The sequence below is a fragment of the Bos grunniens genome, chromosome 13 (assembly GCF_055505025.1).
Source record: "Bos grunniens cultivar Pamir isolate PY7600 chromosome 13, Bosgru_T2T1.0, whole genome shotgun sequence".
Taxonomy (NCBI): domain Eukaryota; kingdom Metazoa; phylum Chordata; class Mammalia; order Artiodactyla; family Bovidae; genus Bos; species Bos grunniens.
In genome coordinates this window covers 20,678,200-20,694,822 of record NC_141177.1, presented here as the reverse complement: position 1 = coordinate 20,694,822, position 16,623 = coordinate 20,678,200, and the positions used below count along the sequence as shown (strand labels likewise).

The following is a 16,623-nucleotide window of genomic DNA, read 5'->3' as shown; positions in this document are numbered from 1 at the left end:
GCTTATAAACTAATTAGCCCCTTTAAAAGATACAATCAAGAAACTAAAACCAGGAGAAAATACTTGAAAAAATGTATTGACAAATGATTCTTACCAAGAGTACATAAAGAACGTTCACAACTCAATAAGACAAATATTTCAGAGGGGAAAAAGTAGGGGTGGGGCCAAAAGACAGACATTTCACCAAAACAAAAAACTTTCCCAACAACGCAAAGCAGGCAGTGATTATTAACCATTTTACAAATGAAGATGACAAGTTGAAAAGGTCATCTCTACTGGTAAAGAGTTAGTGACAGACAGGGAAGCCTGGCGTGCTGCCGTTCATGGGGCTGCAAAGACTCGGACAAGACAGCAACTGAACTGAACTGAACTGAACTGGTAAGGCAGTGGAAGAGCCAGGACTGAACTCAGCTCTGTCTGAGGCCAAAGTCTAAACTGTTTGCTGCTGCATCACATTGCCTCCCTACCTGCCCTCCCCTTACCATCTTGTAATAAAACCTCTCTGCACAGCCCTCACGGTCCACTGATGGCCTCACTATCGATCCTACACCTTCCTCCACCTTGGTGGACTTCAAATCTTTCCATAAGGGGGTAGATTCAGAGGGCAACACAGTAACACACCTCAGGATCCCCCGACCTCTGAGGACAGATGCCTCTGCCACACCCTACTGGCTCCAACCTCTGGCATTCTTAGGGACACTGATGTCAATCTGGCACAGTAAACTATCAATACTCACCTCATCAGGGAAGTCCTTAGGGTGGGGAGAGGTGAAACGAATCCTCATTTCGGGATCTATTCTGGACACCTGATCCAGAAGATGAGCAAAACGAAGGCCTCCCTGCTTGGCTTTATAGTTGGTGGAAAAGCCACGGCTGAGGTTGGTGGACACTGCATTGTTGAACTGGACCTCTGAATTGTCCCGAAAACTATTAACATTCTGACCAAGGAGTGTCACTTCTTTCAGCCCCTGAAAAAGGAAATATAAATATATTGGAAGCAATTTTAAAACTTGTATGGCAGCGTTATGCCAAATCTCCAACTAAAATTAGCTAAACCTGCCAAGAGTCATCCATAAATATACTCCCTCTTTAACTCAATAATTTCATCTTGGGCATCGTGTCCAAAGAACTGAACTTCAGGATAAAACCATATGTAAAAATCTTCAAAGCATTTTTAAAAATAGCAAAAAAGCTGGATACAAACCCAATATTCAAAAATAACAGCTAATTTATAACACCAAAAATCAAATTATGATACCATTCTGTCCTTTGAATGTTATATAATCATTATCTATGCAGTACTGTTGCCAAAAATATTTAGTCTAAATCCAATCAAGCTTTTACACCTAACTTTCAGTTTACCACAATTCAGGGGAATATTTTAAATAACAACATGAGGAAACAAACAAATGGAGATATGTCTAATGCATCGTTTAAGACAAAAAACAAAAAAGTGAAAGGACTGTTTTAGGTTAAGAGAGATTGAAGGTATATTATATACAATCAAATGAAACTATATAAATCTTAATGGGATCTTGGCTTAAAAATAGAACAGTAATAAGACATTTTTGGATAATTAAGATATTTTGAATATGGGCTACATGTTAGAATATACTAGTTAACTGTTTCCTACTTATGATAATGGTATTATGGTTATGAAGGGAAAAATTCTTCCTTCTGAGAAGATGCATACTGACAGATGCAGGGCAAAAGGGCCTGATGACTACTACTTACTCTCAAATGGTTCAGAAAAAAGTATATTTATATATCTGCAGAGATAGGCAGATAAAAAACATACGACAAAATGTCAATAATCATGTTTATTAATCTTTCAACTTGTCTGTGTTTGAAAATCTACACTGTAAAATTTCAGAAAGTAAAAGAAAAATGGTTGCTATAAAGACTATTTTTTATTATTTTATTTTGACATAATTTCAAACTTACAGAAAAACTGAGATGGTATAAAAAACGCCCATAAACTATTTGCCCAGACTCAGTAATTGTTAACATTGTGCCTCATTTCTTTATCATTCACATTCACACATCTGTTCTCTCTACACACACATCAAGCCAGAGAATGGTGGAGCCCAAATTCAAAATCACTTCATTCATGCTCTCTCCATTCTACCGTACTCCCTCCTAAGGAAACCTCTCTGTGGATCTGCCTAAACTTTGTGGGCAGCAACCCAAGATGTATACCCAGGAATTTCTTTCTGGTCAGGTATGGTTCTAAACATGTACAGCTGAGAGACAGCACAGGCTGTAAAACTATAGAAAAGTTGTCCTCATCCTCCAACAAACACACTCACAGCCAAAAGGGCTGGAAGATTTCTCACCTGCTCAGAAAGCTTCCTCACTTCCTCCAGAATGGAGGCAACAGGCCGACTCCTCTCCCGGCCACGTGTGAAAGGAACGATGCAGTAGCTGCACATGTTGTCACAGCCTCGCATGATCGACCTGGGGAGGAAAGCGCCAGAACTCAGTAAAGGAGCAGGACGATCTGGTCCAACCCAAGGAGAAGGTCACAGCTCCCTTGGCATTTATCCTTTAGCTCTGAATTCTCTTGGCAACATGCTCACACAGGACCAATCTGAGATCTAAGAAGCAACAAAGCAGACATTTTTATCTTTAAAAACTATTAGTTGGGAGTTCCCTGGTGGCCTAGTGGTTAGGATTACAGGCTTTCACTGCCATGGCCTGGGTTCAATCCCTGCTCAGGGAACTGAGATCCCACAAGAAACATGACACGGCAAAAAAAAATTATTATCTGATAATCACAGGATGTAAACCAAACTGTAACTGTACTGTGGTTACCCCAGGGAAGCACAGCAGTGGAGGAAGGGGTACAGAGCTTGCACATTTGGACTTTCTACTGTTCATATTTACATATTTTTGAATTCCTTAAATCCAGACCAGAAAAAATAAATATTACCAAAGAGTACATAACGAGTAGAGACCTGGATTTAAAATGTAAGGTTCTGCATCTCTCACTCATTCCTGATCCAAATGCCAAGTATCTAAGCTACATCACTCTCTTTCATTTGTGTCCTATATATGAAAGCCTCAACTTATCTTAGGGAAACAATTATGGATAGCTATGTATTGAAGATGTTCACTGAAGAACTCGAATAAATATTAGCTATTAATTTTTTTATTAAGCATTCCAACAACAGAGTATTGGATAGCCATTAAAATGAGAGGTTGCAAACTTTTTCTGTAAAAAATCCAGATAGTAAATATTTTAGGTTTTATAAACCATACTAATACTGTAGTGGCAAAAGCAGTCACAGGCAATATGTAAACAAATGAGCATGACTGGATTACAATAAAACTTTATTTACAAGAACAGGCTATAAGCCTATTCGCCAATCTGTTACAGAAAATTTCCTAACAAATGTTCATCATTTTAAATAAGAAAACGTATAAAACCAAGTATATCAAGAGCCAATTTTTATGAATAAATACATACAAAGCATACACACGCAAACACAGAGGAAAGAACAGAATGATATACACCAAAATGATAATAGTGTTTATCATTAGGTGGTAAAACGTGTAAGTAATTCTTACTCACTTCTCTATGTTTTTCTATCTTTCCACATATTCTTCAACAAATATGAACTATTTTGTCATCAGATCTTTTAAGTTAAAAGATTAAGGGATGGACAAAAGGAGCAGTTAAGCCCAAAACATTTTCTTAAGTAGAAAAAGTAAGAGACGGGAGGGTAGAAAAGAGTCCATATAATATATATGAATGCATGTGCAAAGAATACTTCTGAAAGGATTATATAAGGAACTACAAACACGGCTGCCTCAGAGTTAGTCTAGGAGAGTGAGGATGAGAGTTCTGAGGAGTCTTACTATACCATTTTTTGTCTTTAGTTTTACTATGTGCATTATTTTTTAATGTAATAAAGGTAAGATGTTACTTTAAAAGTAAGGAAAGAGAAGCTGACTCCCCATCTCCTGGTCAGTGACTCACACGAAGGCAGAGGTAGCACTGGGGCTCGTCTGGACTGGCATGACGTCAGCATAGGTCTCATCCAGAGACAGCAGCACATTGGCAGCTTGCTGGCCTGACTCAGCAACAGCCAGCAATCGAGGAAGGTCCCTGTAGGCATCTGGGCCAGCCAAAATATCTACCATTTTCTCCCTGTTGAGGATCTCCTCCTTCAGTCTCTCAGCCATGCAGCCTGGGAGGGAAAACAAATACGCTGAGACCCGTTCCCAAATTCATCTGGTCTCACAACTTCTTTCCAGTACACATTCTCTCCAGGTGGATCAAAGGCGAAAGCATAGAAACTTCTCCAGGAATTTAGCATCACTCCTTAAATTTGCCCAACACTCTATACCTCTGGAACCTACGTATTTCTATATAAGAAAACCAGGAAAAGGGCTCTACAGCAATTCAATTACGTGCCTGACAAAAATTAAACCACCATCCAAAAACATTTCTAGACATGAACCACCTCTTTTTTCAATTGAAAATTACTTGGTACTATAAATAAAAACTATTTTGTGTCAAAAACTTATTTTTTTAAATAAAATTCACCTATATACAACTGCCCTTACACTCTTTTTCTTTCTTGTTGCCCATGTGTACGTGTGTGCTCAGTCGCTCAGTCGTGTTCAACTCAGTGACTCCATAGACTGTAGCCCACCAAGCTCCTCTGTCCATGGGATTCTCCAGGCAAGAATACTAGAGTGGGTTGTGATGCCCTCCTCCAGGGAATCCTCCCAACCCAGGGATCGAACCCACACCTCTTGTATCTCCTACACTGGTAGGTGAGTGCTTTACCCACCTGGGAACTCCTCCTATCACCTGTAATACTTATCAAAACCTGTAAAAAATGAGTTATCATCTATGCTGGCATCTTCCATAACCAAGAAAACCATTGCCATTAGTAAAAAAATAGAATTTGAAAGTCCATTTTCTTAATAATACCCTTTAAAAACATTTAAGAACAATTCTTGATTGTATAATCATGTTTATAGCAGCATCATTCACAATAGCCAAAGAGTGAAAGCAACCTATGTCCATAAACAGATGTCATACATACAATGGAATATTACTCAGCCTTAAAAAGGAAGGAAATTCTGATACATACTACCACCTGGATGAACTTTGAGGACATTGTGCTAAGCCAGTTACAAAAATACCGTATGATTCCATTTCTATGAAGTACCCAGAGCACTAAAATTCATCAAGGCAGAGAGCAGAATGGCAGTTGCCAGCAAGTGAACTGAGGGAGGAACGGGAGAGTCATTACCTAATTGGTATGGAGTTTCAGCTTGGGAAGAAGAAAAAGTTCTGGAAAGGGATGGTGGTAATGTGTGCACAACCATGTGACTATACTGTATACCACTGAACTAACTGTGCCTCTGGAAGAGGTTCAAAAGGTAAACCTTTTTATGTTACATATACTTTACTACAATTTAAAAAACAAACTATTTTGGAGATTTCTAACACTCCAAACAGATATATGTAAGTCCTATGATGAAGGAACTGAAATGGAACAAAACATCCTAGCTAATCCGTCCATCTTTCTGCTTCACTTAGTACATTAATCTGTGTAAAAGAATAAGCTCCAACCTTTGTTTTGATCCATCATCAAGAGGACTTAACTATTCCACAATGGACACAATCTATTTTTAAGGTTAAATACATTGACTAAATTCTGGGACCACAAAGGTACCGAATATTTATTTTTGAAATATGCCTCCCAGCTCTCTAGATCAGAGCTGCCCAATAGAACTGTCTAAAGATGAAGGAAATGTGCTTTATCTATGCTGTTCAAACTGGCAGCTACTAGTCAAGTGTGACTAATAAGCAGTCAATATGTGGCTAGTGAGACTGAAGAAATGCATTTTTAATATTATTTAAGTGTAATTAAATTTAAATGACCACATGTGACTAGTGGCTATCATATTGGTCAGTGCATAGCTGGATCTTCACTTGGGCATGTTTTAGGAGTCAAGATGAAAGAGATCTACCTGATAAATTCAAACTGTCCCTTCAGACTCCAAACTCTCTCCTATCCATTACTCTGTGCTACCACAAGCCACATTAGACTAGGAAGGACAGATCACTTGCTGAGTACCTGTTATTTTCCAGGCACTAAGAAAAGCCCTTTTATGAGCTTCATCTCATTTAATTCTATAGCTTCTGACATTAAGTACAAGGGCTGAATGGGATGTGTAAGACTGAGAATCTAGCATCTAAGGGAAACTCTAGCGTATGAAGCTACACAGTGCCCAAGTCTCAAAAAGCTCACAAAACCTGCAAATTACCAGATACCTAGAATCCCAATCCTCAGAGGCACTCGGGAGCGGAGACGTTTGGACTTCAGGGATTTGAGTTGATGTAAACGATTCCAGATGGTCTGTTCAGCCTTCTCCCTACAAAGATCAAAAAAGGTAGACCTGAACCTGAAAATCAACTACAGAGCAACCTAAAAGAGCATGACAACGGGAGGAATGGGAATTCCCTGGTGGTCCAGGGGCCAGGACTCCAAGCTTTCACTGCCGAGGGCACAGGTTTGATCCCTGGTCAGGAGCTAACATTTCACAAACAGTGCAGCCAAATCCATTCCTAAGATGAGTCCTCCCTACACATCTGCGAATCCTGACGAGCCTTTAAGCCAAACTTAAAAACAACCTATTTCACAAAGACTTCCCAAACTCTCCTTGATTGGAGAGTTTGTTCTCCTATCACTTTAACTATTCTTTTCCCTGTACTCAGCAATTTCTCCTTTTTACTGTTTTTTTTTTAGCTAGTGCTTTCTGCCAGATGTTAGAGCTGTTTGCGTATCTGTCTTAGTTCCCATATCAGACTAAGTTCTGTAAAGTCGGGCTCCATGGAGGAAAGGTTCATTTCTGAATCTCCCAAAGCGCCTAGTTCAATGTCCTGCAAGACTCTCAGAACAAAATGCTGGATTGACTGATTATACAGCCAGCTGAGGAAACAACACTAACATGCCATGTACACAGGAACAAAGTAATAAGCAGGGTATGTTCACTTGTGATGGATGCCACCCATCTCTGTCAGAAGAACTCTGTCCCTAGCCACTGACTGGACCTAGCCCTTATGATGTGAGGTACAGCATAAACATGTGCAAGAAAAACCCCAGGAAATGTTGGGCGACTCAGCACACTCTCGGTTTCCTCATCGATAAAATGAGTTCAATAACAGCACCTACTTCAGAGGGTTGTCATGAGAATCAGTCAGTGCACATACAGTGCTCAGCACAGGACCTGACGCAAGGTATACGCTCAGCAAATGCTGACATTCTATCAGTAATATATTCACTTGGAAAACTGCAAACCTGCTGCCTCATCTCCACGGGTTGGGTCACCCTGGCACTGCTGGCTCTGGCATTTTACACAAGATTTATTCACTCTCTAGGTAAAGAATAAATTCCCACCTGATAGAACATGTGACGAGGAGAATCACATCAGCCTGGGTAGAGAGCAAGGAAAAAAGGAAAATTATGATCTTTAAAATCAGCCTTGTAGAATCACTGCCCACAGTCCATTATTTTCCCCCAGATTATGGTGAAACACACATAACATAAAATTCACCATTTTAACCATTTTTAAGTATACAGTGCAGTAGCATTATGTACACTCACACTGTTGTTCAACCATCACTACCATCAACCTCCAGAACTATTTCACCTTCCCCAACTAAAACCAATAGGCATTAAACACTAACTCCCCATTTGCCTTCTCCTCGCAGCCCATTTTCAACCTAGTTCCTTGCCTGAGGTGAGCACCACCATAAAAGTTTCAAAAATAACTGCAACAGAAGTACACCTCAGTCCCATACTCCTCACTTCCCTCAAAGGAACTCATTCTCACAAGGCCACAGCCTGTTCCTGAAACTCCACCTAAGAACCAGCACAAATGCAGAATCTCGCCCAGGCCCAGGAAACAGGGAAAAAGGGAAATGTGTATACCTCCTGAAGGTTACTGGTCCGCAGGTAGCCACTCTTCTGTAAGATGGACCAGGCTATCTCTGTGTCATTCACATTCATCTGGCAGCCATAGGTCTCAAGGTAGACTGCAACGAGAGGGCAATTCCACAGGTAAGAAGACAAAAAGGGACCACATGTCTCAAAAGGCTGCCTCCCCAAACGCCCCAGAAACACCTGAGGCACCTGGTTAGTCGCTTAAGTCCCCTGATGCCTCAATTCAGAGACACCATTAATTGCCAGATGTACCCCCAAACTATTAATAATGAAGCCTTTCAGAACAAAAGAAATACTTCATTATATACACACACCAACTATAAGTCAGATCATTTAAAAGTGGGGAAAACATGCTCTTAAGACTCAGGAAATAGAGTTATACAGAATGAGGTTCTCCAGCCTCTAGAGATAACAGTGGTGGCTAGAGGGTCAATAAAGCCACAAAATAAAAATGAGGCAACTTCCTAAAGTAACTCCAAACATATCAAAGGAAAGTAAGTATGGCTAACATGACATAAAACACATCTGCACAAAGTTTTAAGAACATCAATTTCACACCCAAGCAAACCCTTTCAAACTAAATCCCTCTATCAATCCCTATCCCACCAACACACTTAATCCACAAACCCAAATAAATTCTAAATGGAGCTAAGAGCTAAAGGACAATCACATGAAAACCAATAGAAAATAGCAGTAATTTTTTAAAAAATAAACAATCAGGAAATTTTCTAAACGTTCCTTGGCTCCCTTTCTTTGTCTAAAAAGAGAAAACACCAAACTTATGTCAGCGAGAGACAGAAGGGAATAACAAATTTTAAAGGACTACAAAAATCTGAGAAGTCGTGAGGTATACAGGCTCCTCGATTTACCAATTCAATGCCTAGACATTTACTCTAGAAAAAAAATTTTGAAGAAGCAAAACTATCTCTATACGTGTGAATATGTGTATCTGTGTGTGTATACATACAAAAGCACTTTTAATAGTGTTATTTATAATATAAAAATTTGTGAAACAACCCAATGTTCCAACAATTGGAAAACATCATGGTACAGCATGTGGTATTTTGCAACAACTTTTTAATTTAATTATGAAGACTGGTATTTGGAGGAATATTAAATGAAAATAGCATATTACAAATAATTTGCACCATATGAATGCAACCAAATCATTAAGAGTTATAAACGGAAGCTTTTTTTTGAAACAGTGCAAAAGGGGAGAGGTCTGGTTGTCTCTTGATGTCTTTTGAAATGTTAACACATTTTAACTGAGTGCATTATGTTTTCTAAGAAAACCTCTGCATAAGCATAATGATTTTCTATAGTACCAATTGCAAAACCTGCCTTGTAACTTAGGATGATCTAAAACTCAGAACAGAGATTGCAGGGTTTCCAAAGGTAACCAAAGAGAGGACTCCCCAGGACTTCCACCCGCAATTTGCGTGTATCAGAACTGTTAAGTTTCTTTATATTATTGCTGCTTGGTAGAGGCTGATGATTCCATAACTTAGCAGCCTTTCTACTCTGTTAACCCAACCTTCTACTGAGTTAACCCCGTTAACTCCAAAGCCAGGTCTATAAAAGATCGGTTAAGACTCAGGCCATGAGCACTGAAAGGGAGTAAAGCAGGAAGTCCAAAGAGAAGTAAAGTTAAACCAACCTCTTCTCTGCCTTCCTAAAAGTTCATCCACCGTGAGATACGGGGGTGGGTCCTCCACTTCTGAAGAGGACGGTTGCTCTGGAGGAACTGAAGCGCTTCTTAAAAAATCCTGAAACGTCGGTCCAGTGGCCAGCCTGGAGCTGAAATCCTTCCAAACTCCATCCTCCTGCTGCCTCTGTGGACTGGGACATGCAAAGCTGGGGACACTGCTGTGTGCCCTGCAGGTCCTGAGCAGCAGCCAGGACACAGAGGCCAAGGGCCCCCGCCTCAGACACCTCCGGGCTCGGAGAACACACTGAAAAGGATGCATGGCACTGAAGGAGCCCACAGTCTGCAAGCGGATGACAGACATCGCTAAAATTATTGAGCACTATTCACAGGGCACTGCTCTAAGCATCTGACATATATTAATACATTTAATCTCATAAAAACCCAAGAACGTACTCTTAATAATACTGTCCTCTTAATAATATTTTAAACGTGGAAAAACTGAAGCAACTTGACAAATATCATAAAAAGTGCTAGAGATGAGATGCAAATTCAGGCGGTCTATTTTCAAAAATAGACTCACTCAATACTCTGTAATGATCTATATGGGAAAAGAATTTTAAAAAGAGAGCATATATGTACATGTATAACTGATTCACTTTGCTCTATACCTGAAACTAACACAACATTGTAAATCAACTATATTCCAATAAAAATTAAGAGGAGTGACAGAGATGAAATGAGAAGCCTTGACAAAATAACAAAGTAGCACCTTGAGCCAGGAACAGTTCCAAGGACTTTAAGTGATTAATTCTTTAAATCTTTACAGCAATCTTGAGTAACACAGGCAACAGACACTATTATTATCCCCATTCAGAGAGGAGGAAATAGACACAGAGAGGGTGAAGGACTTACCTAAGCTCCCACAGCCAATAAGCAGCAGGTGGGGATCCAAATAAAGGTCTGAATTAACATAAAGCTGAAGCTGAAGCTCCAGTATTTTGGTCATCTGATGAGAACAGACAACTCATTGCAAAAAGTCTCTGATGCTGGGAAGGACCAAGGGAAGAAGGAGAAAAGGGTGTCAGAGGATGAGATGGCTGGATGGCACCACCAATCCAATGAACATGAACTTGGGCAAACTCCAGGAGCTGGTGAGGGACAGGGAGGCCTGGCATGCTGTAGTCCGTGTGGTCGCAAAGAGTCTGACATAAATGCCACTGAACAACGACAATTACTACAAAGACTGTGCCCCTAACCACCCTGATACACTGCCTCCCCACATTGTGAAAACTACTTAGCATCTTCCTCTGTCTTCCTTCAAAAGGAAAGTATCTGACATGGGGGCACCATAGGCCTGATCAGTGACTCCTTCTACCCTCCAAGAGTTTCACATTACTGCCTTCAAACTTCCCACCCAGACCCTCTCACACATGGCTGGGAGGCATAGAAGATGGCACAACCTTTACAGTGACCATTTTGCCACCTTCCATCAAAATCACAAACATAACAATTCCTAGATAATTAATAAGGACCTACTGTATAGCACAGGGAACTCCACTCAATATTCTGTAATGATCTACATGGGAAAAGAAATTTAAAAAGAGAGCATATATGTACATGTATAACTGATTCACTTTGCTCTATACCTGAAACTAACACAACATTGTAAATCAACTATATTCCAGTAAAAATTAAGAAAACACACACACAAACCTTTGACCAAGCAGTTCCATTCCTAGGTATTTATCCTACAGATAGACTCTTGCGTATACAAAATAACCTATGCCTAAGGATACTTGATGCAGCGGTGTTTCTAACAGCAAAGAAGTGGAAAAGATCTAAACGTCATCAACAGGGGACTTTTATATAAGTCATAGCACATCCATACAATGGAATAAGATGCAACTGTTAGAAAGCGAGGTTGAATGACAAAAGCAGGGAAGTAAAGTGCTATACTAGATACAGTAGGCCATCCACAGATCCGTGTAGGAAAGAAAGCATGAAAATTCAGGTACATATTTGTAATGCACACAGTATCTCGAGAAAGAGTGAGAAACAGTGGGTGCCTGATCTTCACTAGCTTCTAAGCTTTTACACGTGCTGTCTTCTCTGGATGTTACATCTTATCTCGACTGACTTAACCATCTCCTACACTACTTTTAGTTTACTTCCTCTTGGACGCCTTTCCAGGCCATCACAGCCAAAGTCTAGAGGTCCTCCTCTGGGTTCCCAAACACTTCTCACTATCACAAGACTCATCACACCTTGCTGTTAATTGCTGCTTATCCCTTATAAGCCAGAGGTCCCTGAAAGCAGGAAACAAATCTCATTCATTTCTACATCCTTGGTATCTCCCATTCTAGTAACATGGCAGGTGCTGTACATGTAAAATGAGACAGACGGGGCTTGTTAATTCTCCAATCTGATCACCTAATGTACATGCTACCAGCACTTAGGAGCAATGCCAACCTACTTTCAAGTGACAGAGAACAGCAGACTTTCAGTGTGAGCTTTAAAGTTACCTGTTTCTGCCCCTTACTTGTGTGACCCTGGGCAAGTCAAATACCTATCTGAGTCACCAATTCCACCTCTGTTGAGAATTAATGATATCAAAACCTAACTTTGCATACAGTAAGTCTTCAGTAACCGCACCTTCTGCAGCCCACACCTCCTTTGTTGGTGGATATTGTTGTTGTTGTTCAGTGTCTGACTCTTTGAAATACCACGGACTGCAGCAAGGCCACTTCCCTGATGGTGGATATAGAACATTGTGATTAAGGTCTTAAGAGTAAGCGTCTGACCCAACTGCTTCACCAGGTAACTTCGGGCACCTGGAATCAAAGTTTTGGGACCTTCCATTTCCTCATATGTAAATGGGAATAACAGTACCTATTACAGCATCTATCTCCATGTCTTTTGTGAGGATGAAATGTGGTAATACAAATAAAATGCTTACATAGCACAATGTAGGCGCCTCTGTGCGGCGCTACATTAATTTGTAGTTGACAAAAACGATGTCGACGATTTCGATAGCCTCTTGTCAACATAAGCTAACAATCAAGCATCCCAAACCTTTTACTGGGTGATTACAACGTGATAGGCGGTGCTAGGCGCTTTCCACGGATTACCGTATTCGATCTTCACAGCAAATGTGAGGCAGGTTCTATCACCCCCACTTTTTCACAGGTGACAAAGCTAAGGTTCAAGGGGAAGAGAGGTGACTTGTCCAAGGTCACAAACGAATAGGCAGCGAAGCTAGGGTGAGAATACTCAAGAGTCTGACTCTAGGATCCGCGCCATAACCACCGCCCCATTCTCCCCTTGGACACTGCGCATTCCCGGGGCACCGTGGTCCCTCTAGACCCAGTCATGGGCCACAGGCGAGGGCGCAGGCCACCTTAAACGCACGCCGCTCACCTTCCGCAGCCCGACAACCCAGCTTCCAGCCGCGGATTGTCCTCTGGATCAGCAAGCTCCCGGCTAGTCCGTCTGCGGCTGCGCGCGCATACACGCAACTTCCGTTCCGCCGCAATTTCGGTCCAGGGTGTTCCGTCCGGCAGAAGTGCGTCGTCTATAGCGTCCGGGGTGGGCCTTTTCTAGTTTTGAAAATCCTCCGCTGCTTCCCTGAACCAAGTGGTAACCCCTAACCGGCATATGGCAACGGAGCGCTTGAAACGTAGCGAGTGCGAGTTAGCTATGCTCTAAGTGTAAAACACACTGAATGTCGAAGAAAGAAGGCCAACTGTCTCATCGATAATTTTTATTTTGATTCAATTCAGTTCAGTCGCTCAGTCATGTCCGACTCTTTGCGACCCCATGAATTGCGTGCTGAGATAATATTTAGGACCTATTGGGCTAAGTAAGTATATTATTTAAGTTAGTTTCAACTGTTTATTTTTCCTTTTTTTTTTTTTTAACTGTGGCTACTGAGAAATTTTTAATTATTTACGTGGCTCACTTTCTTTTTCTGTTGGACAGTGCTGCGCTAAAGACTTCGCAATTCACGTTTCCAGCATAGACCACCCCCTCTTGCCGCCCCTGCTGGAGTCACAGACCCAGAGTTCCACTGTCTATGGGGCACCTCCCCTTTGGGTACGTATCGACCGCCTCTAACTTAATACAGAATTCGTCATTTCTACACACACATCCTCACCCAAAACCTGTGTCTTCCCAGTCTTGCCCATCTCAGACCCAAGCATCCTCCCAGTTGCACTAAGAGAAACTCATTTTTGTTTCTTCCCCCTCAGTCTCTACAGAAAGTTCTGTCAGCTCTAACTCCAAAATGTCTCAAATCTGTCACTTTCTATTCTCCCGTTCTACCCCTGTTGCAACTTGTCTCAGGCAACCATTATCTCATCAGAACCGGCTGTAATAGCCTAACTGGTCTCCTTGCTTCTGCCTTTAACCTAGTCTCCTACTGACTTCCCTGGTGGCTCAGATGGTAAAGCGTCTGTCTACAATGAGGGAGACCTGGGTTTGGTCCCTGGGTCGGGAAGATTTCCTGGAGAAGGAAATGGCAACCCACTCCAGTACTCTTGCCTAGAAAACCCCATGGACGGAGGAGCCTGGTGCAGGCTACTGCCCATGGGGTCACAAAGAGTCGGACACGACTGAGCAACTTCACTTTCTTTCTTTCCTACTGACTTATCTCCCACACAGGGCCTAAGGGAATGTATTTGTTTTTATCCTGAGGTCACAGGAATTCGCTGGCAGTCCAGTGATTAGGGCTCTGCCCTTTCACTGCAATGGGCTAGAGTTTGATCTGGATCCCTGGTAGGGAACTAAGATCCCGAAAGCTGCCCAGCCCCACAGGAAAAAAAAAAAAAAAAAGAAAAGTCAGATCACATCACTCCTCTGCTGAAAATTCCCAGTGGCTTGTCATTGCCTTTGCAATAAAATCCAAATTTCCTACTGTGTCCTAGGACCTGCAAGATCCAGCTACTGCTTTCTTTTACTTCTCCAACCCATTTATTTCTTTCTTTTCCTAGCATGATCTCTCTAGTTGAATATACTTCAACTACATAATTTTATTTTGCTTCTTCAATACCCCAAGCACCTATTTATCTCAGAGCCTTTGTATTTAACTAGCTTCTTTCTGGAATGTTCCCCCAGAATGTTTCAAGGCTGGTGCCTTCTCGTCCTTCATGTCTCAGCTTAAATGCCAGCTCTCCAGAGAGACCCTTTCTGACCATCCCATTTAAAATGCTCCCATTATTATCACATCATTTTCTTTTTTTTTTAATCACATCATTTTCTTCACAATACTTGTCACTATCCATAATGATAGCATTATTTGCTTACTTAGCATTGCCTAGTTCCTAGACGTTCAGCTCCCTGAGAGCAGAAACACAATCTGTCTTGTTCATTGCAATATCCCCAGGATCTAGCACAGATCCTGACTCATTGTATGGCTTAATAAGTATGCGTTGAATGAATAAATGACTGCTTTATGTATTAGTTTGAGTTCCCCAGAAGCAGACCTTGTGTATTTGAGTGCATGCAGGTGATCTCAGAAGACACTGATAAGGTAGTCAGAAAATGAGACAGAGAAGGGGAGACATCCAATAAAGAATGTGTTACCAAGCCAGTTACTGAAGTGGGCATCTGGGTCTTAATTCTGTTGCAGAGATCTAGGAAACAGTAAAACACAGATCTCAGAATTATTTCACCCAAAGGGGTAGTTATATACTAGCAGCCATGGTGGAAGTATACTCCTACATATGTTAATGGGGAGGCTGTGGTTTGGGAGAAAGCCCTCTGACTATAAGATGCAGACAATGGCTCCAGCCACTCTGAATTACTAAGACTCTGAGGGCCCTGACAACCCCTGTTACAACTAATCTCTTTGATACCTGATTAGAAGTCTATGAGACTTGTTGGTCCATTTTTAAGGTGAGAAAACTGAAAAGACAAACAGTCATGTGCTGAAGCTCACACAACTAGTATATGGTGGACTGGAATCCACCCACAGGCCAGTCTGATCCAAAAGTCCTGTCATCAGCTGACTAGTTCCAAGTCAGACTGGCTGAGTTCATATTAAGGCTCCAATGCTTATGATAGCCATGGCCAAGTGAGTCATCCCTGCTGACTTTCACTTTCTTTGCATATAAAATGGCTGCTGTGTGGGAAATATGCTGCACTGCGGGAAGAAGGGTGAGGAAACAAATAAGTAGATCATTTAGGAGCTGTGGCAGCTGTCCAGGGATTGTGGAGTCCTGGGCCAGTGTGGTGTCTCGGGGCAGTGAGGAAAAAACAAACCCGGATTTTAGAAGTTTGAAACATACCATAATAAATTTCAGGGGCTTCCCAGGTGGCATTAGTAATAAAGAACCCTCCTGCCAATGCAGGAGATGTAAGAGATGCAGGTTTGATCCCTTGGTTGGGAAGATCCCCAGGAGAAGGGTATGGCAACCCACTCCAGTATTCTGGCCTGGAGAATCCCATGGACAGAGAAGCCTGGCAGGCTACAGTCCATAGGATCACAAAGAGTTTGAAACAACTGAAGTGACTACGCACGCACGCGTGCATAACAAATTTCATACTGTCTCATACTGCCCTGGGAGTTGATGCTCATTCATCCTGGGGTCCAAAAGGAAAAACATAGAGTAGACCTGAGCCCAACCCACAGTCCGGACCAAAGCCATCCAGCCAAGCCCAGCTTTGAATAGTCAAACTGCAGTCAACATGCAGCCCCAGAAGTGTGAAAATAAATGCTTGTTTCTGGGGCAACAGAGATTGGGGTTGTCTGATTTTTAGCATGCTCCTTCAGATGCACATCAGCTTCAGGTCTCCTCCTTAGAGAAACCTGCCCTCACCCTCAGAGATCAGGTCCCCTCTGGCCTCTCTGATATTTCCATGTGTCTACCCAATCAGAGTCACACATTTGATTGTGAGAGCTTCTGCTGAATTTCTTTCCCCTGCACATGGGGACCTGTCAGGCTTGCTCCCAGAAAAGCAGCTCCTGGCCCCAAGGATTAGCACAGACTAGGTGTGCACTATATATTT

At 41.7% G+C, this 16,623-nt stretch overlaps 1 protein-coding gene and 1 long non-coding RNA gene across 18 annotated transcripts in view; one reads left to right on the top strand and one right to left on the bottom strand.

Annotated features, from left to right (window-relative positions):
• The window catches only part of CDK5RAP1 (CDK5RAP1 mitochondrial tRNA methylthiotransferase), a 61,636-nt gene extending 48,531 nt beyond the window's left edge, over positions 1-13,105 (bottom strand). For 5 of the 13 annotated variants that reach the window (XR_015139127.1, XR_015139129.1, XR_015139128.1 and 2 more), the window contains exons 1-9: positions 13,036-13,105; positions 10,531-10,664; positions 9,628-9,958; positions 7,959-8,062; positions 7,425-7,459; positions 6,299-6,399; positions 3,983-4,193; positions 2,337-2,457; positions 738-968 (exon numbers count right to left, since the gene is read on the bottom strand). Coding sequence is in view for 10 of the 13 variants with exons in the window: in XM_086332351.1 (XP_086188477.1) it covers positions 738-968; positions 2,337-2,457; positions 3,983-4,193; positions 6,299-6,399; positions 7,425-7,459; positions 7,959-8,062; positions 9,628-9,937 (1,113 nt within the window). In the remaining 3 variants the exon portion in view is untranslated. Of the gene's footprint in view, positions 1-737; positions 969-2,336; positions 2,458-3,982; positions 4,194-6,291; positions 6,400-7,424; positions 7,460-7,958; positions 8,063-9,627; positions 9,959-10,530; positions 10,665-13,035 lie in introns of all 13 variants that reach the window. The other 8 variants (XM_086332361.1, XM_086332359.1, XM_086332354.1 and 5 more) reach the window with 6 other exon arrangements.
• A 24-nt stretch (positions 13,106-13,129) lies between these two features.
• LOC147360382 (uncharacterized) overlaps positions 13,130-16,623 on the top strand; it is a 14,287-nt gene continuing 10,793 nt past the window's right edge. For 4 of the 5 annotated variants that reach the window (XR_015139131.1, XR_015139133.1, XR_015139132.1 and 1 more), the window contains exons 1-2: positions 13,149-13,477; positions 13,597-13,710. This is a non-coding gene — a long non-coding RNA (uncharacterized LOC147360382). Of the gene's footprint in view, positions 13,478-13,596; positions 13,711-16,623 lie in introns of all 5 variants that reach the window. The other variant, XR_015139134.1, reaches the window with a different exon arrangement.